General features: G+C 45.3%; 1 protein-coding gene across 1 annotated transcript; it reads right to left on the minus strand.

Moving 5' to 3' along the window:
• Nucleotides 1-3,647: 3,647 nt before the first annotated feature.
• Nucleotides 3,648-24,732, minus strand: LOC144751995 (vomeronasal type-2 receptor 26-like). Its single transcript, XM_078639953.1, has 2 exons — nucleotides 24,522-24,732; nucleotides 3,648-4,558 (listed from the first exon to the last, which is right to left on the minus strand). The coding sequence occupies exons 1-2, from the start codon at nucleotides 24,730-24,732 to the stop codon at nucleotides 3,648-3,650; spliced, it is 1,122 nt and encodes a 373-aa protein (XP_078496079.1).
• Nucleotides 24,733-25,370: the final 638 nt, after the last annotated feature.

A 25,370-nucleotide genomic window follows, 5' to 3' on the forward strand; every position in this document is an offset into this window, starting at 1 on the left:
AATCCTATATATTATTAAAACCTGGACTAAGGGTTTTCGGGCCTGAACGGGGATCCACTTGAACATTTTTCTCAGACTGCACATTAGTCCGAAACATATTGGTCCTTGGTCCCCTTACTAAGAAGGGTGTGATGTTGGCATAATGGTCAGAAATACTCAAGAACTAACAATGGTATAACAATCATGACTTGACTAGAAACAGTGCCTAGAGCATGTAGAATCGATTGGACCCCAAGGAACCACCCAAGGTAGTGACCTTGCAATAGGTCCTGCAGCCTTACTTTGGACCTGGTCTTAGCTCCAACTGAGGGTTCCAAATGTTTCAACTTCCTCTTCCTTTTGGCAGGAGGACCTGGTAACAGGGGGTGCTTTCTCAGGAGGCAGTGTTGCTTCAATTAGGGATATAGCTGTAATTTGTGAGCTTTCCAGGACTCCATGCTCACTAGCCTCGGGCACCCAGCTGTTCACTAAATCTTGGTTCAAGGAGGCAAGGGAACTCCTCTCTTAGGATAGCCATCGTTCGGCTGCCAAAATGTCATTGTCAAAAATAGAGGCAGCCTTCGTTAGGCTCTAAGGTGCTCTGGTCCTTGGTCCCCCCTAATGACCGTAACAAGCCTGATGCTAGCTTCAAACTGGTATGTTGAAAGTTCTGCAGATTTTCAACTGTTCTTCATTGAAATCTAGGTCAATAATCTGCAGTTCAGACCACACTCTTCATTTTGCTAAATTTTGAACTTCACTCAGTTGGAAGATGTATCACTAACTCGACCACACTCGGGACATTGAATATTTCATTTTTAGAAACTATTTATAGCAAGTCAGAACCCATTGGTGACGGGTTCTTTAAAAACACTTTGGGCCTCATTTTCTAGTTTTTGACACAGGGAGAGCATCACACCGAATGTAGCACATTACAATGCATACTTTTACATTGCGGTAGGAAACAATGCGGTCATTACAACGACCGTTGTTACAACACAATGTTATTACAACACAAGTCATTTCATCGACTTGCCGCAACATTAGGAATGTATAATTTATTGTTCCAACTCTAGGCTACGCGACAGTAAGGAAGGTATTGGAAAAGTAAATGATACTATTCCTTATGTTAGAGCACGATCTACTGCAAGTCGATGCAATGACTTGTGTATTAATGGCATTGTATTGAAACAATGCAGTTGTTGTAACAACCATCTTGTAAAGGTGTGGCAGTCTACTGACCACGATGTAAAGGTTGTTTACCATCACTTCACTCTTCTGTACTGCCCTGCATCAGAGAAAAGGACAGGAGTGTGCTGTACCTATGAGATACTATTCCTGTCCCCTTCACTTGCGCTGGCACCCCATTGGCTGCCTTGCGCCAACTCAGGCATCCTTGCACTTTGGTGCAAGGGTGTCTTCATTGTAGTAATGTTTTTTCTGCAGAAATGGACACCTTCCTGAACACAAACTATCAATGGAGGTATTTCCCTCGTTCTATATGTGCTCAGAATTCAGCACACATAGAAGAAAAAAAATGATCCAGTGCATTCCTGTCCTCTTCCACCATGCTAGCACACAATTGGCTGCTTTGAACTAATGCAGGAACCCGTGCACCATGGTGTAAGGGTTTCCACATTGTAGGACTGATTGTACCTATAACGATGCACAGTGGGTTTTCCTGTCTTTGTAAATATGGAGGAGCAAGATATGCAACCAGTATATCACAAAAAGTGGTGTACTGGTGGTGCAGGGGGCTTCCCAACGGAGGAAAAAGCCAACCCCATGCCTCAGGCACATTTGCAACCCTGGCAGGTGGGAACCTCAGGTACTCAAGAGGTGTACATCCCCAAAAGTATAGATGCACCCCTAGGGTGGGCTATCTGGTTTGTACAACCGAAGAAGGGTTCTGCTATTTTTAAAGTAACAGAACAGAGGTGACCACATGGGCAGATTAGCTGTTGGGATAGTAGTCTATTGGCTACTAACTCTCACCCCCCTAAAGCACCAAAATAAATGATTTAAGAAGCTCTTCTGACATCAGAACCTCAGATCTGATTGACTTTCAACTAAATGACAAAGAAGAGACCCGAGGCTGCAACTTCAGGGCCTGAACAAATTAAAGGACGCAAAGTCTGCTCCTGTGACAACCTCAACTGCTCAACTGTGACTCGTCCTGGACCAGAAACTGATTCTACAGGAAAGAGGTACTCCCCTGTGCAAGCCAAAGGGAGCTCTAGAACCCCCTTGGACTAGAGGTACTAGGCCCCTGCAGCCTGAAGCCAAAACCACACCCACATCAAAAGAGTCAGTAACCATCTGGCTAACCGAGGGAATCACCCAAAAGTACATGTTCTAGTGGATTGTGAGATAAGTAGTACTAACCTCCAGCAAGTTCTGAGCGGCTACTATTTACCCATCGCAGTGACCAAAGGCTGAACTTGCTTCTGCCATGGCTTCTTGGTGGACAGTCTGGCTACTACTACCTTGGTTCGATGCTGTGCCTTGAAGGAACCCTGCAGCATCCTCGACCTGCCTCACCTGTGAATTTCCATCCCATTCCTCACAGCAGCTCCTGTTCTTCAGCACCAGGGGCAGCAAAGGCAACTCTATCGACATCGATGTTGGTACTCTCAAAGTCTTGTTTCTCTAACGAGGCCTGACTGTGCTGTGCCACACTACCAGGACTGACCTAGGGATTTATTAGTATAAATCCAAAGGAACTGTTTGCGGTATTGTGAGATTATTGCATAGTGAAGTCTAGCTAGCCTCACTGCATAATATTCCACTATTTTACAATAGCATTCTTCCATTTCATGGGGGCAGACATAAAAAAAGTAAGCGAGGCTAAATTATGGATGGATATAGTTCATGCTGGCGATGTTTTGTTCTACTAGCCACTACCCCTACAGAGCTAGTCTCACTATTGTTTACGCCCCAACATCGCCTTTGGTCAGGCATGGTGATGCAGTCACAGTTGTCCCAAGGGTGCAGTCTACCTTTTCAGCAGAAGAGGTTTGTAGCTCAACTAGGGAAGGATGATACCCTGAATCCTTTTTTAACAGGCCCCTCATTGTGTCCCTACACACTGCACAATGAGAAGGATGGCAACTTTCTCACTGCTCCAGGGGTGGGTCTCCATAAAACATTAAAAAATCGGTGTAGATTTGCCTGCTGTACAATAAATTGAAATAATTTCCCTTCTGTTCCTTTCACTGCGGCAAATATTTCCCATGTGCTCCAAATAATCACCCACGGGAAGGTGCAGTTTAGAAACCTGTTTCCCCTCTTCCTACAATCCCCACTAAAAGGAGGAGTAGAAATACCCTGTGATTATATGGGTATGTGTACCCCACACCTGTTTTAATAAAGATTCAACCCCATGCATCAGTTCAGTAGATTTATATCTTTCCTCCAATCCACATGTGGCACCTGAGTTGTTCTTTTGTATTCTGAGTCTATATAACAATCAACAAGAGATCAGAACAAAAAGTGTACATTATTCAGTGTTAAATAAGTAATGTTACATTTAGAATCCTAGATAGGACTTATATAGAAATCTAAATTTCCTAGGTTTGTATTCTCTCTGCTGGTCAATGTAATATATTCGATGATCCGATGAAGAGGGCCGTGCGGTGGTATGAAAACACAAAATTCACATGTGCACTTTATAGGTTGTTGCTAGAGCTGGTCTTTTGCATTAAGTATTGCTTGGTATTCAAGTCCGGCCTCAAGAGGATGATATAACACTTGGGAATGAAGATACAGCCCAGTAACCCAGCAGCTGAAGACAAGATAGCAAAGATCTCCACGGCCACCATATACTTCCCCTGTGTGCTGAGATATGCAGGTATAAAAGCGATCCACACGGCCAGAAACACAAGCATACTGAAGGTGAGGAACTTGGCCTCATTGAAACTCTGAGGCAAATTACGGGCATAAAATGCAACCACAAAGCTGACAGTGGACAACAAGCCCAGATATCCCAACATCAGATAGAAGAAGAGAACGGAGCCCTCGTCACACTGGAGGATGGTGGTGTCTCGTATCTGTATCTTCACAGGGAACGGGGGATCAAGAAGCAGCCAGACTGTGCAAATCAGGACTGGAGCAAATGAACACAGAAGGACAACCCCACTGGGTATTCTGGACCCAAGCCACCTTGAAGACCGGCTGGTGGGATCGCGAGCATTGAACGCTATAATCACAGTGATGGTCTTTGCCAGGACAGTGGAGATACTGATGGCAAAGCTAATACCAAAAGAGTTTTGTCGGAGCATACAGGTCACCATCGATGGATAGCCAATGAAGGCAAAGGAGGAGAGGAAACAGAGCATTATGGCAACAAGAAGCACATAGCTGAGGACTCGGTTATTTGCTTTGACGATTGGCGTGTCTTGGTACTTTCTGAAGGCACAGAGAACAAACAGGGTGATTAGGAGAAGAAGGCTGGTTAAAAATGAAAGAGCTGTCCCCAAAGGTTCCCCAAAGGAGAGGAACTGCAGAGTGGTGGAGAAACATTGCGTCTGTCCTTCATTTGGCCACTGGTCTTCAGGACACAGCCAACAGTCAACTGAATCTGAAAGGAAAAATGAGGCTGTGAATAAGCATTTTATGGCAAATGAAATAGTGCAAGGACTGCCTATCAATTTGAGTTTAGCACACAGTATGAGCTAATAAACAAAAACAATAACAACAATCCTGTTTACAATAACAATTTGCATAATTTGATTGTCTGATTAATGTAGAAAGTGTTGGGGTCTTGATGAAGATGAGAAGACTCTGACAACTATTGGCTATAATGCAGGAGTGATCTAGTGAATGCAGAGTGGTTTCAGTAGGCATAATCTGTTCGTTGGTAGTAGGTTTTTTCAAAATCAAAGATTGAATTCCTTTGATCATTTATAGGTCAAAATATTTAGTTGTTACTCTTGACAAGAGGTGTCACCTCCAATCACAGATTAACACTTTGGGTGAGTCGGGCATATCTTTGCTGAGCAGCAGGATGGCGGCTCCTTAGAGGGCTCTGCCGGTCGGACTCCAAATATGTTCATTCGTCTGCTATTCCAGGGGTGCCGGACACTGTAAAACCAGATGTATGTCTTTGCACTACACACGTGACATACCTGCTGCAGGCAATAACTGGGCCGTTGCTCTCAAGGCTCATATTGAAGCATGTGAAATTGGTCCACCCGGGGCCTGGTGTGGCCTGGATGGGATGTTGCGGTTGGCTGGAACTTACTACTTGGGCTGCCCCCGCTCGCCATACCTTGTGCTGTGCCCACAATGGCTGGTTATTGCTGCTCAGGGGTCAAGGCTGGCTCCGTCCTCTGAGCTATGAGCAGGACCCACCTGATGCCCCTTTGAGAATGCTGTACTGGAAGGGTGTCACGTGATTCTCCCCTATCATGTTTGGGCACACCATCTTCCCGATATCCCTGGAGGAGGGGGCTCGGGATGTGGCATTATAGGTGTGCCCACGCCCAACTGTTTAGACCAGTGGGTGTGCAGGGCTGAAGGGTCACCGGCTCCCTGTCACCTGTGGGGTTGCTGCTCATTCTTCAGCTGGTGCTGTCTCCCACTTGCCTCCTACACCCTCAGCTTTGCCGGTCCCCGGCATCAGGGCTGGTGCATCTGAGGGCTGAGTGGTGCGCTGGTGCATCTGACCTGGCAAACCCTGCTGTGGAACCTGGAATCAGCTTTTGGGCTGGCTACTGGGATGGAATACGCTCCGGCAGGTAACATACAGCGCTGCTCCCCAGGCTGTCCACGCCTCCATGAACAAGTGGGCCTCTGTACGTACTCAGCCACGGGTGTCGCCTGATCTACATCTCTCACAAAGGCCATTTTTCCCTTAGCAAAACCAAATGGAATGATGGACTGGGTGTTGAAAATTGCAAGCACTCACCCCCAGTCAACTAATCTGGGTTTAATCCATCATCATTCTTTAGCTCACTCCACCACCCAAGTTCAGACATTGCCATATGCAAATCAGTCTGACCCTGTGCCTCAAGGGAACAGTCCAGCCCGAACTGCCAAGCCATGTCTTCCATGGACCAGAAACAAGCATCTTGGGACCGGTTTCTGTCTAATCAGCCGTCACCAGCCAGGCTAGCTTGAATCCAGTGGCAAAGTAAGCAAGGGACTCACGTCTGGGCATACCCTGCTAACTAAGGCTAAACAAAGCAATACCAAAGGGTATTGCATTCCTCCCTTAGGGCTACAGTACACATATCGTAGTGTCTCCTTTCACTACACAGTTGCCAACCTGCTGGAATATACCAGTGAGGCCCTGTGCCGCCTCACATTGGGCAGCCAATGAAATCCGGACTCATCCACCACACCTGCTACACCCTTTCCAGGTGTCCTGTTGCTGGCCACACTAACTGAAGAGGCTTGGCGCTAGCACCACTCCTGAGTCAGCTCGTGCCCCCTGTGATGGTAGGTGCCCAGGGTGAGGCGGGTCTCTGCAAACCTCAGCTCTCCAGGCTGAATACATCATCTCGCAATTCTATTCCAACCTGGAAGCGATTGCCGGCTTGCCCTTCTCTATTTGACTGCTCCTTGCTTCTGTTTGCCAACGCCGATCACACCTCCCATTGCTCATCATGGACAAACACAATACCAAAGAATCCAAGCTCTCCTTTGAGAACAGATGCCTCACTCGCCAGGCTAACTAGAGTCAAGCTCCTAAGCCCACTGCAGCTAGCCTGGGGGACAGGGATCACCGGATATAGACCACTGCGCATTATATATGGATGATGAAACAAGACTGAAAACCATTGGATCTAAAATTGACCTTCTTACTGGCAGATCACACCAAATAATGTATCACCAAACACAAAATCTAACTTGACCAGCTCGGAAACTGGGTCTAGATGATTTCCAGACAGACTCTAAAGAACATTTGCTGCAAATGGACAAGTGTCTCAACATTATAAAAGCTACAAATGAAGATCTGGAAGCACAGTCCAGACAAAACAATCTCGGTATCACTGGTATTCCAGAATCTACAGCTATCACCTAGATGGAGGACTATGTTGGTGGTTTTCATTGTGGAGTGTGCCCATCTCTCTCTTGACCCGACGTTGCCTGCGGGTGTACTGGTTTGCCTCATAGTAGCACGCTTAATGAGCTATCGAGACCCCTGATGCAGTCATGTGACTGGCACATGAATGTGGATCACTTCAGAACCAGGGTAACAAAATCTAATTTTACCCAGATGTCACCCTAACAGTGCAAGCAGCCCGCCGCAACTTCCTACCTGCCCAAAAACTCTTTCAACAAGCGGGTGTACCCTGACAAATTGCACGATTAATTTGAATGCAAAATGCACCTTTTTTTACTAATGTTAAAATTTGCAAAAAATGTAACCAAGATACTGCAGTCCCCTGCAGACTCACTTCACTCATCAGTGGGTGCCCAGATCAGAGATAATGACTGATTGACTACAGTGAAGGACATCTTCAATTGTTTGCCTCCCTGGGTTTTTCTGGGTGTGGTCTATATCTCTTTAATCTCCTATAAATTTGACCGCTGTGCTATTAGCAAGGTAACTCCTAGGCAGAGCTTGCCATATTCATCCTCAGTCTGGCCACAAAGCCAGCTATGCAGGGGTGTTCGCCCTGTGTTTCCTTGTCCCTGTGGGCCAGAGGCTAATGCAATGCAGCCTGATTGGGCAGATGGTGTGTGTGCGGGGTTGTGGATTGCTTTGTTTATGCTGTTGTTTAGTTTTCTGACTTCATTCACACCCTTTTTGGCACCATGCTGCCACAATTTCTCAATCTACAGTTATCAACTGCTTGAGCCATGACACTAGCCACCAACAACCTCTTCATATGACACTCCCCTAGAGATAATATAGCCGATATCTCTCGAAATACATTTGCAGGCTTAATGATTATAAAAAGTCATGCATTGTTTAAGCTTATTCAGAGAGACACAAAATAGCCATTTGCTTTTTACAAGAGCCACTGATTTAGTCTCCTGCATACTCAAACTACACTAGGGATGTTGCTGTGCTTTTGCACAAAGATCTCCCATGACAGTTAACTAACTCTCTCACAGATCCTGAAGGGCAAAATAATATACCAGCAGGTTCATTGCATAGGTGGCTAGTGATGGTGGCCACAGTCTATGAACCCAACTTCTACAAACTCCTGACTTATTTTCTGGGATTTGTACAAAAATCTCCTGCTTAGGCCCCTGGGCTTTCATATGGATCTGTGACTTTAATGCCATCATAGATAGCCAATTGGATCTCTCTGGGGCCTCACAAAGTCCACATCCATGTGTCCCTATAGCCCTGAACAAGATAATCCATGACAATTGTCTGCTAGATGACTGGGGAAAAGTGCACCCTCTGACTCGAAAGGGCACTTGCATTTTAATCTTTGATAAAGCTTGGTCCTGACTTGAATTCTTGCTGGTGTCCAGGGATAGCCAATCTTAGATCTCCTCGCTATTTCACCTACTACTTGCCCTTACAGTCATGCTGATGGCATGGATTCTGAAGGTGCCTCCTTGTGCCTTTACTTGTTGCTTGCCAGAGGGAACACTACTAGACACAACCTTATGGGAGGAGATCCATGATGACATATTGAAATATTTCACACCTAACTTAGGCTCTGTCCAATCACCATCCACAGATTGGGAGGCATTCAAGGTGGTAATAGGGGGCACGTTTATTACAATTCAAGTCTCTGAAGGCCATCAGGGGTACTCTAGCTAGATTTAAAGAGATATTCAGTCTCTGGAACCACATTACTTCCATTACAGGCTAGGATGGCACCGACATCCTAGCCTGCCTCGGGGACTAACTCTCGGGATTCCAGGAGGAAGCCCTTTATGAAAGTCGCTTTTTACACAACCATTCTCAAGCTAAAAGGTATGAGGAGGGCAGCCGCCAGAGCAAGACACTTGGAAATATCGTATATACCCTTTGAACCTCTAGATACTGCTGCAACGGTTAAATATTTAGGCACTCTACAGCTGTCATGGTTTGATAATATGTATTTGTGAAGCTCAAACATATCACCCATCAAGGGGTTCAAGGCGCTAGAAGCCATTGAAGATACAAGGTCAGCTATTGTCCAGAGTCACATGACGATGAGCTGAGCTGCTGCCGGCAAACGAACCACACTCCCTGTGCTCCTGAGTCCGTCGCTCTGGCCGCTGCATCACAACTCTCCCACCCATTCCAAGCTTGGTCATGTTTATGATGCCTATGTAGACACGTCCATTCCCATAGAAGACATTGGCCTGCTCAAGATGGCAATGCCCTTTGCACCTAACCTTGATGCCTTCCCCACTTACCCGTCCTCCTATTTCTGACCCTACCTGATTCGAAGGCATTGACCAAGTAATTAGACACCTATTTGGTCATAAGGTGCCTGACCTTGATGGGCTCACCACTGACTTTTATAAAAGAGAATACCTCATTACTAGCTCCTGATGAGCCATGTTCCAGGACACGCTTGACACAGGAGCACCGCCACCTTCACTGAAAGAGAGAGGTATCATTACACTCCTTAAACCAGGAAAACCAGCCAATCTCTGTGATTCTTATCGACCACTCTCTTTAATAATTGTGGACAGTAAAATCTTTCCCATGATCTATGCAAATGGACTGCAGCCTCCCCTGCCTGTGATAGCATGACTGGATCAGTCAAGCTTTATCCCTGGCCACTCAGCATCTCACAATCGTCGCACAATATATGCAGTCACGCACCGCCTTGAGCTGTGTGTCTCTGCAATTGCTGCCCTACTTGATGCAACTAAGGAGTTTGATTTGCTGCAATGAGAATACCTCTTTCCCCTTCTAGCCCGGCTCGGTCATAGCCCTGGCTTTATCAAACAAGCGCAACATCTGCACACCCTCCGTACAGCATGGTTTGCTTAAATAGGCAAATCTCTGACCCCCTTCTAGTTACATGGGGCATGCAACCGGGGTTCCCATTATCACCGCTCTTTTTTGCAATCACAATAGAGCCATTGGCAAAGAGGAGCATTGGATTCACGGTCAAGGGACTGGTAGTGTCCTCGTATGTGGATGATATCACTCTGTATACCTGCAGACCCAGGCATAGTTCCAAGGAGTTATTTGGTGTTTTATTACCAGCTGTGTTATAATTGGTGCATCCATCATAGCAAAGTGCTTAGAGATTCGGGTTATGCTGGTATTGTTTTGCTATTCTTGGGTGCCTAAGCAGTATATGTGAAGGAAAGTAAGTGTTTTGTGACTTAACTCAAAAGTAAAAACTCCACTATGGTGGATTCCTAAAACTGTATTACTGTGTGTTATTTGCAAATGCTTTGCACATTGCCTCTTAGATAAGACTGACTGCTCACACCAAGATACAAAGGGGTGAGCAGGGATTATTTTAGAAGTGTAATCCTCCTTATCCTAACTAGAAGGAAGGGTCCCGACTTGGACAGGGTCCAAGCCTGCCAACCAGATACATCTATTTCTAAAATGGTCTAAACACCAAACGTGTCTTTACTACACTTTCCTTTAGTACACAATTCATTACAACGGCTTACCTTAGGGAAAGCATTGGACTTCGAATAATATTTTATTATTCTGACTCCAGTCTACGCAACAGTAGGGTAGGTGTTGGCTTTTAAATCGAACACCAGTCCAGCCAATTGTTCCCTAAACTTCTTGTTAAGACTTGCATGGTAAAACAATGCATGCTAGCAAGGCAGCCATTGTTGAGACAGCATTCTAAAGGCACTGTGTAGTTTAGACTGCAGGGTAAAGGATTTTTTTTTGCCAAACTCACCCCACACTTCCATAGAACAGAAATACAAAAGGCTCAACTAGATATCACCCACTAGGAAAAGAGCGCTCCTCCATTTACCCTGGCTATCGAGTAAGATTTACTCATTGTAAATACCCTTCTCAATCCCATCTTTCTTTTACCTACAAACAGGAACTATCTTAGCAATGTGTCTAACATCTTCTATATATCTAATGACACTACCATCGGCATTGCAGAGCTCTCAGAGTTTTGTTCAAGATTACAAAAAGTGCTGTAAGTCCATCTGTGTTCCACGCTAGTATAACTCTACTCTGGTCTGTTTGAACGAGGCCTGCCATCAATTGTGCCAATCAAATGGCCAATATGTTAAGTAGTACTTTTTACTCCACATTTAATAATGACAATTCCCTGTAAGACTTTACATCAAGAGAATCCCAATCCTGTTTGGGCAGTACCACTACAATTATCTCTGTTATTGTGCATCGGTGTCTTACCCTTTCCTAAGCATTGTTATGCATAGCTAAACATTTGGGAGCAATCATCCATGCTTATGTTGCATAGAACTCTACCCGTAATATACCTGGCACCAGTGTTTTCGCTTTTTCTAGCTCATTCATAGCCACTTTGATCTCTTGTACTAATATTGGTGAGTCTAGTTCTTCTAGTTGGGTCACTGACATGGTGGTCTGCGAGATCAATCTCAAATATAATATAAACCCTTGTCCACTGGTATCAGCCACCCCGCCGTATAGGGTCTTGTAGTAGTTAGCAAATAGGTCATTTATTTGGTGTTGCCTATGCACTTTGTGTCCAGAAGTGGAACGGAGGGCACTTTTTGAGATCCAGTTTGCTTCAGTGTGTGCCAACCATGCTGGCAGCTTTTCAAGTGTTGCCTGGCCACACATTCCCAATAATGCACCCTCTGTACACCCACTTTAAATGTATCACACACTTTTGTTGCACCAATATGGACCCCTCATCTTCATTTAAATATTTGTCAATGTGGCACCCCTCCTCCACCCTAACAGCTTCATCTTGCACTTTGCAGTCCCAAGAAGGTCTCTATGAAATGAGTTCAGCAACTGTAATGGACAATAACAGTAAATGATGGATTAACAGTGTATGTTGTGTGTCCTTATCTCCACATGTCAAATAATATGTCTAGTGTAGTGTATATTTCATGTACCAGTGATTAGACAGAAAACTCCATGAGTTCTGGGTGAGCCTCCCCTATCTGCGAATCAGATTCTACTGACTCAACCAAATCAAATGACCCCTTTGTTACCATATTAAAATCCCCTCCTATAAACACCTTATCTCTGAAGGTTAACAGTGCTGAATTCAGCTCAGTTACATCTTGCATCTGATTTAAATTATGCCTGTATATGAACATTGTTTAATAGAAATGTGTGATGACCCAATATACCCTTGGAGGCTTGGGCAAAAGTATTAGTCTCTGGTAAGGATGCCTACAAGGGATTTTATTTAGATTCAAGAGTTCTTAGAGTCGCTATGTGATGTGAATCTCTAAAATAAGAGCTCTCAGATCTAAATAAAATCCCTTGTAGGCATCCTTACTAGAGACTGTATATGAACATTAGCGCTCACGGTGCACCTATCAAAAGGCATTTTCACATCACATAGCGACCCTCAGTATATATTTATGTGAAGTCCAACACATATGGAAAAAGATGAGTATGTGGTTCTGCATAAGTGCCTCTGCCATTTCCTTTGCAGCATTCCGAGCTCAGTCGCTGTCAGGTGGGTTTCCGGTACATATGCCACTTGAGGTTTCCTGTGTTTTAGGTACAACAAGACTTAAAGTCTCTTTGCTGGGGCATCCATCCTTATGCCATTCCACCTGAGAAAATTATATCCTCCTAATTGTGCCATCTACTTTGCCTCCATGAACCATTGCCCCTGGATCTGCACCTATATTAGTCATCTGTTGGTCACCCTTGCCCCAACTCACCAGCCTCAGCCGACAGTAGTAGCTACTTCAATCCTATATTTGCCAAAACCTTAGAGATTAGCATAACAATTTTTCGAATAATGCCTTCAGTTGTTACTTCCCTTCCCCCAGCTGGATTTAGCAGAACCCATCATGCAGAATTCCCTCCTGGAAGTTCAGTTTGAGTGTGTCCTCAGGAACAACTATATATACAAAATTCATATTCCAGATTGACTCACTATCCATTCAAAAATTGTTCGGTAACCCATTGATCAAGTAGGTCTGCCATGTTCTTTATATGTGCTGCACCATCCAGACTCAACAATAGCTTCCCAGATTAACCTTGCATTTTGCCTGTGATTATCCATTAGCTTCCACCTTTCCAATCGAACCCTCTCATGAGAGAAGTTCAGTAGTCACGGGCGTCAAGTCCGGGCCCTGACTCAGAGTCCCCAGTTCACTCTGACCATCCCTGTTATCTTCTAAGACTTTATGTCCATTTTCTGACCCTGAATCCAATGAGCTTTGATCTCTTCGGACATCCTCTGCCCTAATGCTGTGAAATCACATAATGTATGTATTTAAGATATGTTCAATCTATTATGTGCAATGTTATCTGGGTGCTTATAATCTTTGCAATCTCAATGATTCAGGAAACTTCAATTAAACGTCTCTGTGGGCCCCCAGTAATGGATGCTTGCCGGTTAAAAAGCGGAGGTGGTGTACTGTTGAAAATATTTTGTGTGTCCCAGTTCTCAAAATACTCCTCTGTATCACTGCCTTCTACTGCTTCTGAGAATACCCATTATTGCACTGCTAACAAACCTCAGTAACCTCTAATCCATTTACCCAATGAGACATTTCCTTTGTCTATCTAGTTCACATACCATATATCGAAGTGCCGACAGTGTAAATGTATTGATTGTGACCTTTTCATTCAGCAGTTACTGCATAAAACTTCGTCTCAAATTATTTATTTTTGGTATCAAGGATTGCTTGTAGTATGACCTCAAATTTGCAATTGTGTCATTTCAGCACAGCTTCCCTAGCAGTCAGGGCATTATACATCAAAACAAAATTAATTTGCTGCACCTCAGCATCTTTGAGGCCAATTTGGATGTTTCTATACCTTATTTTTCACCATTTGTCTCTGCCTGGAAGTCCACTCGGTGTGTGTCTATTACCTGTTCTTATTATTGCCAACAAATAGGGGACATTGCTTCCTGCTCTGTAGATGGATCTCCGTGCCCATTAGCCAATGAGTACTCTACATTCTCTGCTTGCATCAGTTGGGCTTCCCTGTAAGCCCAGCTACTGTTCAATCATTACCTGCTTATGCTGCTGGTCCGCTCATATGTCTTCAAAGAGGTAATTGTAATTGTAATTGGGATTGGAATTTCTAGAGCTCATAATCACTGCCAGGTCTCTCAGCGCTGTGAGAGAGAGCCGAACTATGGTATGTCTGCCAGAGAGTGTGTTGTGATTTGGTTAGTTGTGCCACAGGCTTCCGCAAAGAGGAGGTATTTTAGCTTCTTCCTAAATGGGAGGAGAGAGGTACCACCATACGTGTGTTTAATCTGTCTCCTACTCAATCAATAAATCGCACTTGATCAGCCCCCCAAAAAATACTGCCACTCAACTTATTACTCAACTTATCCCAACTCACCTTATCACAAAAGGAGTGCCTTTTCTTGAGGAAATAATTTCCTATTGTTGCCCTTGTAGGGAGCACCCCGGTCACCATACCTTTGCGTCCAAACATTATTGTGTTGTAGTGCTCAGGGCTGCAACTCTTCTCGACAGGGCAACTCTCTTCTAGCTGTTCTGAGCTCAGAGGTAATTCTGTTCATACGTGGGCCCTCCAGCTGTCCAGGCAGTGAGGGTGCCAGCAGGCATTTGCCCATTTCTGATATTTCAGACACAGATGCTGTGCCCCACAGCTCTGTTTGAGATGCTCATCACAGCATGGCCGCTTATTGCTCTGTGAAGTAACTGCCATCTCGGGATGCAGCCTTTCTCCTTTGTTCTCTGTTCCATTTTGTAAAGACTGGGGGAAAGAGAGGAGACCAGTGGGCACTCACTTGATCATTTCCAATTGCCTCACATGTCCGTTGCCATTCCCGGTCATAAAGACCAGAGCATGTTGCAGCGGGGCTGCCTATGCCCCTGTTCGACCATGGCCTCTTTGGCACTCTACTCACTTTGCATATGACTGTTATTTGCAGAGGGCCTGCTAGGTATCAGGACAGCCTTCACCATCTCAATCATTGCAGGACCCTCCTGAGCCCCGCTGTATTCACAGTTAGGTCACAGGCCATACGTTAACCACTCTTTGGGGAAGGCCAAGCCAGAACCCCACTGAAGTGCGACCTGCTCCTTTGGGCTCATGGCCATGTCCCATTCACATCTTTTCTTTTATCCATTTATTATCAATGTGATTTCCAGTGATATGTGGAGCATCTTGTTACAATTTCTATTTTGATGTATGATCGTTCTGTGAATCCAGTGAGTGACCTTTGATTACTGCAGGGTATAGATCTGTGTATTGACTAATAGAGTGTGAACCCAGCTCTGTATAAAATACAAGTGTTGGATAAACTAGTATTATTAGTAGTAAGTAAAACCCCAGGAAAGGTGAAGGAAGGGGGGGGGGGTCTTCTTTATCATGTGTCCACGAAAAGGAGTTGTTTACAGACAAGTGTTAGGTCTAAAGAGCACAAGTGACATCTCCAGTCCAGTTAATCTGATGCTCCCAGACCTGGCATTCTACTTCTGCTGCGTTTACTGTTCCAAGCCTAGACAAGGCAGTGGGCACCATGTTGCTTGCATGGACTCAGCGTTATACCACCATGTTATCAGCTCATCAACATGTCAATGCTGGCCTAACCTTGTCTTAGTTTACATATAATACTAATAAGATCTTATTCTCACCAGTCTTATTAGAAATCTCTCCAGCAGGACAGGGGACACAGTCGAAGCAGCAGATGGGCTGCCCTTTCCTCGCAGCCTGTCTGAAGCCAGGAGGGCAGCTCTCGCTGCAGAAGGAGCTGGGAACCTAATGTCAAAAGTCAGAAAAATAAAGCCTAACTCAGAAACAGGGAGAGTAAACGAACATAAAAAACAAACACATGCACACACTCATGAAGACAAACACACACTGCTCACACAGACAGACACACAGCCATACACACACACACACACACACACACACATATCCATCCTTATGCTCTCACACACACAATTACACAGATCCTAGCTGCACATCTGGGATTTACGTTCTATACAAACTGAGACACTGAAGTTCAAATGGACCCCAATGCATAAGATATTGTGAATTCCTTTTTATGTAGGGTAAATACATGACATTCATGAAAGGCTCACATCTGAGTGAGGAAGCTTTGATTTGTGTGTCAGTAAACCAGTATCTAATCATACAAAAGTGTGTTGCCCGGTAATTGCCTTCAGTTCCAGGCATGTGTAGCAAAGTCTGTCTGAGTGTCAAATATTAACTGAATTTGGATAGAAAGGTGAGATGGCTCAAAGTGCTTATCCTAACTGCCCATACTCACCAGCTCTTTACATTGTGCTGTAGTGACGCACTGATTCTTTGATCTGAGTGACGTAGAGCTGTCAGTTCGCCATGGTTCTCCCAGCACTTAGATCACACAGAGGGATATCAGCAGTTTGAACAGTGAGTGCTCTCAGTGGTTCACAGCTCTCACAGGGCTAAGATGACCTATTTGTAGCTTAATATTAGGATCACTCTGAGGAGCTGGCAGTACTAAGATCACAAGGTGCACTATAGAGTGTTTGGAGAGTGTGGGTTGTGGGGCCCAGGTAAGCCATAAAACCCATTCCTGCATGTTGGTAAAACAGGTTGGATGGGAAGCACATGTGGGCAATGCAGAAATTAGATGTGGTACACCAGAGCTCTGGCATTTTTGACCACTTTACCCTTTGCAAGTAGGCAAGAGTGGTTTGGTGGCAAAACCTGAACCTTATGCTTGGCCAAGTCTGGGACTTTCTTTTAAGACCCTGATAGCTTTTGGCCAAGGCAAGGCAGTTCAAGGGTGAATTGCCCACCTCTCTTGGCCCTTGTTAATGTCTCTGGAGCAGTGCTTCCCAAACGTTTTAGAATCACAGCCCACTTTTTAAAATGACAAACATTTGTACTGCACCTAGCTTTAACAGGCATGAGGTGGGGTGTTTTTCTGATGTAATAGTGCATATGATTTCAAAATGCAGTGAATGAAAAGAATCACATTAACTTTAATTTGGTAAGTGTCATGGCCTTAACCACATCCTTTGATATACCTTTATCAGAAGGTGGCCATGTTTGCTGGTTTGTTTACATGGATTCAAAACAAATGAGAGCAAACCAAGTCAAGGGAATGGTGTCCAGCTATGTGAAAAACCATGAACAAAATTTGAAAGCATGTATGAGCACCTGTCATTGAGGTACATAGGCTGAAAATAAAACCCCATCAGACCAGCCATTTGCTGGAGAATACGTCATATGAGGGTTTAGTACAGCATTAAACCCCACATCCGACTTAGTATTGACGGTGTAGGAGTAAATGTCAGTACTTTAGCCATGAAACTCAATGCAGAGATATCGTGCAGTGCTACAATGATGGTGGTACTTAAAAATGACTACTCAGACTCAGACATAGGTTCAGAACGAAAGACTAAGTGTCAAGATTAAAAGCATGCCGAGTAGTAAGACTACCCTATGGCAATTATACAGAACGGTCGACATGTTTCAGCCAAATAGGGAATTACCCTGGCTTTCTTCAGGACCTTTAAATATAATATGGCTACTGCAACTGTGAAAAAAACTTTTTGTATCAAGTGTGACATAACATAACAGTATGTACTGAAAGCAAGTTACATAGCTACCAGGAACTTGAAAGAATGTGAGTCCACTGGAAGGGAAGAGACATGTCTTCTTCCCAGCGTTGTGTGGATGAAGACCTCATCTCACCCGGCAACCGCTCGGGAGTGTGAGGCCCCGCTCTGTCCGTCGGTACCTCCATTCGACACCTGAACGGAAGGGGAGGAACAGGATCTCAAGTCTGACTCCTTGGTATACTTATGATGTGGACACAATTGCCCTTCTAAAGAAAGATTTATAGGTTCTCAAATCAAGTCATATCTGGCTTAAAGTCTGAGGTTGTTAACATGCTAGAGTTGGGGGTGTTTGAGCCCTGTAGTAGTGCATAGGGCAGGTCCGCTGGTTCTGGTACCCAAGCCAAACCCAATGATTTTCTGTGTGGACTACTGTGGTCTAAATTAAGTCACAGAGACTTGTGCTTTCCACATGCCCAGAGCTTATAAGCTCATAGACAAGTTGGGGGCTGCCAGGTGTCTAAGTGCATTTGACTTCACTTTAGGTTACTGGCAGATACGCCTCATATAAGGAGCTAAAGAGAGGTCAGCCTTTTCAACTCCTGAAGTCCACTTTCAGTTAAGAGTGAGTGGTGTCCTTTGTGTTGACAAATGCACCTGTCACCTCACAAAGGTTGGTGAACAAAGTTCTTTCATGTTTGGAAAGGGTTACACAATGGGCTACTGGTTGAGGAGGTAGAATGCTACACAAGCATCCTTGTCAGGGTGAAGTCATGAGCAAACCCCAAATTAACCGGTGCTTAACCCTCCCATAGCTTGGCACAAAAGCTTTAAAGGTTTAACCTTGAGGCAATGTGTAAAGTATTTATGCACCACTTCAAACAGTAATAAAATGAAACAACAAGGAAAACCCCACGCCAATACAGTAAAAATGAATAAAATGCAAAACATATTTTAAAACCAAAACAACCAAAATCTAAGTACAAAGCACTAATTGTGGTTGTCTAGTTGCACCGTCATACGTTCAGGTTGACTGTGTTGGAGCACCGGTCAGCGATAGGGACCAAGCTAGTTATGTTGCAGGGTCTTACGTCAAGGGTGCGTTGTGCAGCAGTGGTTCTTAGGAGCTTCATGGATGCAATGCAAGTTTGTGTGTTGTCATCAATGATATCGTTGATGAGGGCCTTATGATGGGAAGTCCTGCCTTGAAGATGCATCATGCATTGGCTGGTTCAAAAGCAGCTGCGGGGCTTGCAATGCAGAGCCTTGCATTATCATGGGGGATGCCGTTGACATGGGGCGTGGGATGCAAAAACCCGTAAGGAGAATGCATTGTGCAGCCGCGGCTCGTAGGAGGTTGCTGGCAGCAATGCAAAGGTCTGAATCAAAGATTCGTTACGCAATGGTCCCAATGTGGACTTTGGTGTTTGACACGTGCATTTTGCTTTCATCACAGTTGGGTTGGTAGTGCACCTTCCGGACTAATTACACAGGTCCAGACTCTTGTGGCACCACTTGGGCAGACAGGACTCACAGCTGCCAGGGTTCAGGTGTTGGTTTCAAGTCTGATCTGTCCCTGAGGCTTTGGAGTCACTCTGGTGGTCACATGAAGGATGTGATCTGCATCCTGGGTACAGGATGCAGATAAAATCCTTCCCACTAAGTCAGGAAGGCAGCACAGCCGCCCATCCGGTCAACAGAGAGGCAGTCTTTCTTGCAGCAAAGCAGCACAGCAATTCTTTGTCTGAAGTCCTAATGTGTACTGAAGAGTTGGGGTCTAAGGTCCAATATTTACACCATACCCAATTTGAAGTAGGAGGTGTTTCTAGAGGTTTCTGTCCCCTGACTGAGAGTGCTCAGGCAGAGCCTTTGTAATGTGCATGTGTGATAGATCACAGCTTCTCCGACTCGTTAAGTCAGAGGGGTCCATCCTGCTAACACCTAGATTCCCGTATTCTCTCTACCTGGGAGCCAAACGCAAATACCAACTACTAGTTACACCTAGCCATGAGACCCAGGAACAGGCTTCAGACACCAAATGGTTGTGTCAGGAAAATGGCAACTTTCGAAACGTGACATTTTCAGGTTCGGACTCTTAACTTCTGTGAATACCAAAATGGTAGTAAGTTTAGGATTTTGTCCTAAGCTAGTTATTTGAATCGGGCCCTCTGACAACACAACTCAGTGTCATATGCACTCAATCCTGTTAAATGGGCTCTCTTCAGCCACAAAAAAAACTGCGGACACAGAGATCCTTTCCTGAAATCTCGGAACCTACTTCCCATAACCCCCGATCACCAGGAACTAATAGACTCAGGTATTCGGCACTACGAATATGCTTTCTAAACACCCATTCTTTAGTTAAACATCAGCTTGATGTATTCCTCCTCTTAGCGTCTGAAAAACCAGACATCTTCTTCATAACAGAAACCTGACTGACACTTGACTCTACCCCTGACAGCCAGGCTGCTCTAACGAGCGACTAGTACATACTTGAAGTTAACTGCCCGCAAGGAAAGATAGGCGGCGGAGTAGCATTAATCATTCACCAATACCACAAATTCACTGCCCTCACCTCCATAAGTCTCCCTGAAGTAGATAATATTGCCATCAAATTAGAGTCTGACTCTGCCCCGCTCATCTGTGCTCTGGTCTACAGGCCTCCGCAGCACTTGCCCCAGGTCCCACTTCCGCTGAGTGAACAAAATACCAACTTCGTAACGAATTACGCTAAAATGCTATTAATAGGCAACTTCAACTATAGGTCTAATAACACACTTGGCGGGCCCCACTCTGCTAAATTGACTGATCTCCTAACCAAACCTAAACTTTGACCAGCAGGTATCCTTCCTCGGCCACACATCAAAGAGCATATGGTATAATCACCACCTAATAACGGTAACGATACTTACTAGCAGCAAAATCCCCATGGTTGAGGGGGGAATAATTAGGAAGTGGAATACTCTTAACAAAATAGAATTTCAGGACACACTGGCCAGCTTAAACCCAACCTTGATCTTGATGTCAATCATTCAATCAATGAATCAATCAATGCACTACATACCCGTGAGGTTCTAGAGGGGCTGGGGTGAGTGGGGTGCTGCTACTGCTCGAATAGCCAGGTCTTGAGGAGTCTCCTGAAGGCCAACAGTTCCAGGGTCTGTCGTAGGTTGATGGGGAGAGTGTTCAAGGTTTTTGCAGTGAGGTAGGAGAACGATCTGGCACCGGCGGTCGCTCGACAGATGCGGGGGACTCTGGCAAGGGTGAGGTCAGTGGAGCAGAGCTGGCGGTTTGGAGTATAGAAGGTGAGTAGTTCGTTGAGGTACACTGGTTCCGTGTTGTGGAGTGCTTTTTGAGTGTGGGTGAGGAGCTTGAAGGTGATCCTCTTGTTGATGGGGAGCCAGTGCAGGTCTTTCAGGTGATGTGGATGTGCTGGGGGATGTTGAGGATGAAGCGTGCAGAGGCATTCTATATGCGTTGTAATCGTTCCTGTAGTTTGGCTGCGTAGAGAGCGTTGTCATCGTCCAGGGCCTTGGTGACCGCCCTTATGGTTCCGAAAAGGATCCACCTGTAGATCTTGTGGAGCATGCAAAGGGTGTTGGAGCAGGAGGAGGAGATGGGTTTACTTGCTGGGTCATAGACAGTGCGGAGTGCAGGATGACTCCCAGGTGGCGTGCATGTTCAGTGGGTGTCGGTGCAGCTCCCAGTGCGGACGGCCACCATGAGTCGTCCCAAGCCTGAGGGAGTGGATCCGATGATGAGGACCTCCGTCTTGTCTGAGTTCAGTTTCAGGCAGCTGTTCATCATCCATTCGTCAATGGCCTTCATCCCTTTGTGGAGATTGGACTTGGCTGTGGTGGGGGCTTTGGTGAGGGAGAGGTTCAACTTAGTGTCGGCGTATGAGATGATGCTGAGGTTGTGCAATCAGGCAATGTTGGCAAGCAGTACCATGTAGACATTGAAGAGTGTCGGGCTGAGGGACAATCCTTGATCTTGGTGTCTTTAGAGCAGAATGGGGAGGCGGACACTATGGGTTCTGCCGGTGAGGAAGGAGGAGGTTGAGTTCAGGGCTTTGTCTCAGATCCCTGCATTGTGGTGGCATGTGCGAAGGGTGTGGTGACAGATGGTGTCAAAGGCAGCTGAAAGGTCCAGGAGGATGAGGGCCGCAGTTTCTCCGTTGTCCATCATAGCCCTGATGTCGTTGGTGGCAGCGATGAGGGCTGTTTCGGTGATGTGGTTGCTGTGGAATCCAGATTGGGATGGGTCCAGGGTGTTATTCTTCTCGAGGAAGGAGATCAGTTGCCTGTTGACAATCTTCTCGATGAATTTCACCAGGAATGGGAGGATGGAGATGGGCCGGAAGTTCTTGCGGTCTTTGAGGTCTGCTTTGGTTTCTTGAGTAGGGCGTTGATCTCGGCGTGCTTCCAGCTCTCTGGGAAGTTGGCAGTCTTGAAGGAGCTGTTGATCTTGCGAACATGGGGTGTGATGGTGGAGCTTGCTTTGTTGAAAATATGGTGCAGGCATGGGTCAGTGTCAGATAGCTCACTTGAATTCCATCGAAGCTGACGATGCTCCCAATGCCCATCCACCTCCGAAGCCGCCAGAAATAACAATCTGCGCAACTGCTGAAGCGGCGGGGAAAGGGGAAGTGGACAGAGAGAGAGACTGCCAGATAGAGAACTTGCTTCTCTGGTCTTCTTTCTTCGCTGGTGAAGTTGAATACTGCATCTGTATAAAGACAAAACTTAACACCTGCACTCAATGTATACTTTATATCCAATACCCAATGGAGACTTGTATTACCTGCAAAGCCTGGCTTGTAGCTTCTCTCCCATGCAGTTTAGACTGACTTCTATACTCAGTGGTTAGGGTATACTGTGTCTGCAAACACACATAAGTATTACCTATATGAGCTAACCCTCTACACACCCAAACCCAGTCCTGAGACCTAGACTTACCAATAGTGTCTAAACTGTTGCAGAAAATAAAGCGGTCCTGTTGAATACTTCTTCAACTACTGTAAATGTTCATAAGAGAAAAAACTAATGCTGCAGTCACTAAATGAGACACACCAGATAGCAAGGATACTTGTACAAGTCTTCAAAAAATAAGTTTCCAGAATGAAGTTAACACAAGAACAAATGTCAAATAATACCAGCAGATGGGGCTCAGAGCTAAAAGACCAGGTTGCCGGTATAACTCACGGTACCCCAAGTTACTTCTTGACTCGAGGAAATACTCGTGGCAAATCCGCTGCTAGACTGATTTCTGCTCCCTCGTTGTGCATGCGATGAATGTCAGGTGGTGCTGAAAATGTCACCAAGACGAAAAGTTCCACAACAGGCTCTAAATTCAACTTGCTCACAAACGAACTGCAGGCTTCATGAAACGCACGCTCCCAGTGCATAATTCAGTTGAAGTGCACAGTTCTAAATTCCTTCTCAGTTCTTAAGCGGCTCGACAGTCGCGCGACCACTACCGCTAGACTGCCACTTCTGAACTGCATGTTCGGGACATTTGACGGCCATGCTGGTGATAATCACTAGTGACCGCAAACACTGTCTGAACATTAATTTGGACACAATAAAACTTTTCTTCCAGCGTGGCAGTACTTTTACCCCTTTAGATCTATGATGCTTCACCTGTGTCTTGCCCTCTGAACCTGTAACTGCTATTAGGTTTCTGACAGTACCTCCCTCCCAAGGGGTCCCTCCCAATTTTGGTTTAGTAGGGTAAGTTTTATGGAAAAGCCTCACTAATCTTGGAGCATGAACGTTATCTGAGGGTTCCCAAGACCTCTCTTCCGGTCAAATCCCTTCCATTCTACCAAATAGTACAGTTTTTTCCTAGACATCTTTGAGTCTAAGATTCTGCTGACCTCAAATTCCTCCTCAGACTCTATTCTGTTTGAAGCTGGTTTCCCTTTATGCCGGACATGCGGTGGATTTCTTTTTAGCAAGGAAATGTGAAAAGCTGGATGAATTTTTAAACTACTTGGAAGTTGTAATTTCACTGCCACTGGATTAATTATCTTTTTAACCTTAAACGGCCCGATAAACCTTGGCTGAAACTTCCGATTACCCTTCAGCTTTAAATGCTTGGTGGATAACCAAGCCTGATCCCCAACTGCAAACTCCACACCCACACGTCTCTTTTTGTCTGCCTGCTGTTTATATGATAACTTTGCCTTGGTAAGGTTTGCTTGTGCTTGCTGATAAGACCTTTTAATGCCCGCTATCCACTCAACCACAGTTGGGCTCTCCTCAATCAATTTCCCTAGCATCAAAGTTGGGTGCCTACCATAATTCAAGAAAACGGTGTGAACCCTGTGGATGCGTGTATAGCATTGTTATAAGCGAACTCAGCCGACCACAACAGGTCAGACCAATTCCCTTCCTGCTACATCAAATACAGTCTTAGATATTGTTCCAACTCCTGATTTACACGTTCAATCTGCCCATCAGTCTCTGGATGGAAACTGGTTGAGAGACGAGTGTCCACACCCAAACTATGCATACAGTTTTTCCAGAACTTGGACACAAACTGAGCTCCTCTATCCGAAACTATGATTTGTGGAATACCGTGAGCATGAACCACATGCTGATTGAATCACCTTACCAACTGAGGAGCAGTGGGAATCTTTTCTAAGGGGACAAAATGACCCATTTTTGAGAAGGTTTCTACCAGTACTAGAATGGCTGTGTAACCCTGGCTGTGTGGCAAATCTACTATCAAATCTAATGATACTGTGTGCCAGGGACCTGGAGCATTAGGAAGTGGTTGTAATAGACCCTGTGGGGACTGTCTAGTTGGTTTACTCTTTATGCATAATTCACAGGTTTCGACATACTGCCCTACCTGAGCTGCCCTACCAGGCCACCAAAAATGTCTCTGTATCAACTGCAAGGTATTCTTAGTTCCCTTGTGACCCGCCAACTGATCATCATGACAAGCTTCTAAGGCCTTTTTTTGCAACTCACAGGTGGGTAAATACAAGGCGTCATCATAATACGGCAGGGAGTTTTTGATGGATTTTCTCTTATCATCCGCTGTCCATTTTTCCAGATCCTGAAGAGGACAATGCTGCCGAATTTCCTTGGCGAAATCTTCCAAATGGATTATTCCTACAATTTTCTCCAATGGAATAATTGGTTCCTCCACTGGAATTCTCTTGTCCTCCGAACAGTTCATTCGGGATAGAGCGTCTGCTTTCCCATTCTTCACTCCCGGTTAGTATGTGATGACAAAGTCAAACTCAGAGAAATACAGAGACCACCTCAGTTGGCGCGGGGTAAGAGTTTTGGCTGACTTCAGAAATTGCAGGTTTCGAATGTCTGTATACACTGTCACCTTGTGCTTAGCCCCCAGTAAATAATGACGCCAATCCTGAAAAGCCTCCTTGACCGCCAACAGTTCCTTATCCACGATGGAGTAATTAAACTCTGTCTCTGATAACTTCCTTGAACGAAAAGCCACAGGATGGAGTTGCCCGGTCAGCTTATTTCTTTGTGACAAAATCCCACCAGTGGCGAAGTCGGAAGCATCAGTTTCCACAAAAAAACTCCTCCTCAGGATTTGGATGCATCAAAATTGGCGCCGAAACAAACGCCCTTTTCAGAAACTGAAAAGCTTCCTCCGCTTCGTCTGACCAGATGAACGCCTTCCCTTTTCTTAGAAGTTGCGTGATTGGCTGGAATAAACCTGAGTAGAAATTGGCAAAGCCAAGGAAACTCTGAATGTCCTTTACATTCCTGGGAGATAACCAATCCTGAATTGCCTGCACTTTTGATGGGTCCACAGCCACCCCTCCGCAGACAGGATGAACCCCA

Source organism: Lissotriton helveticus, chromosome 4_2, assembly GCF_964261635.1.
Source record: "Lissotriton helveticus chromosome 4_2, aLisHel1.1, whole genome shotgun sequence".
Lineage (NCBI taxonomy): Eukaryota > Metazoa > Chordata > Amphibia > Caudata > Salamandridae > Lissotriton > Lissotriton helveticus.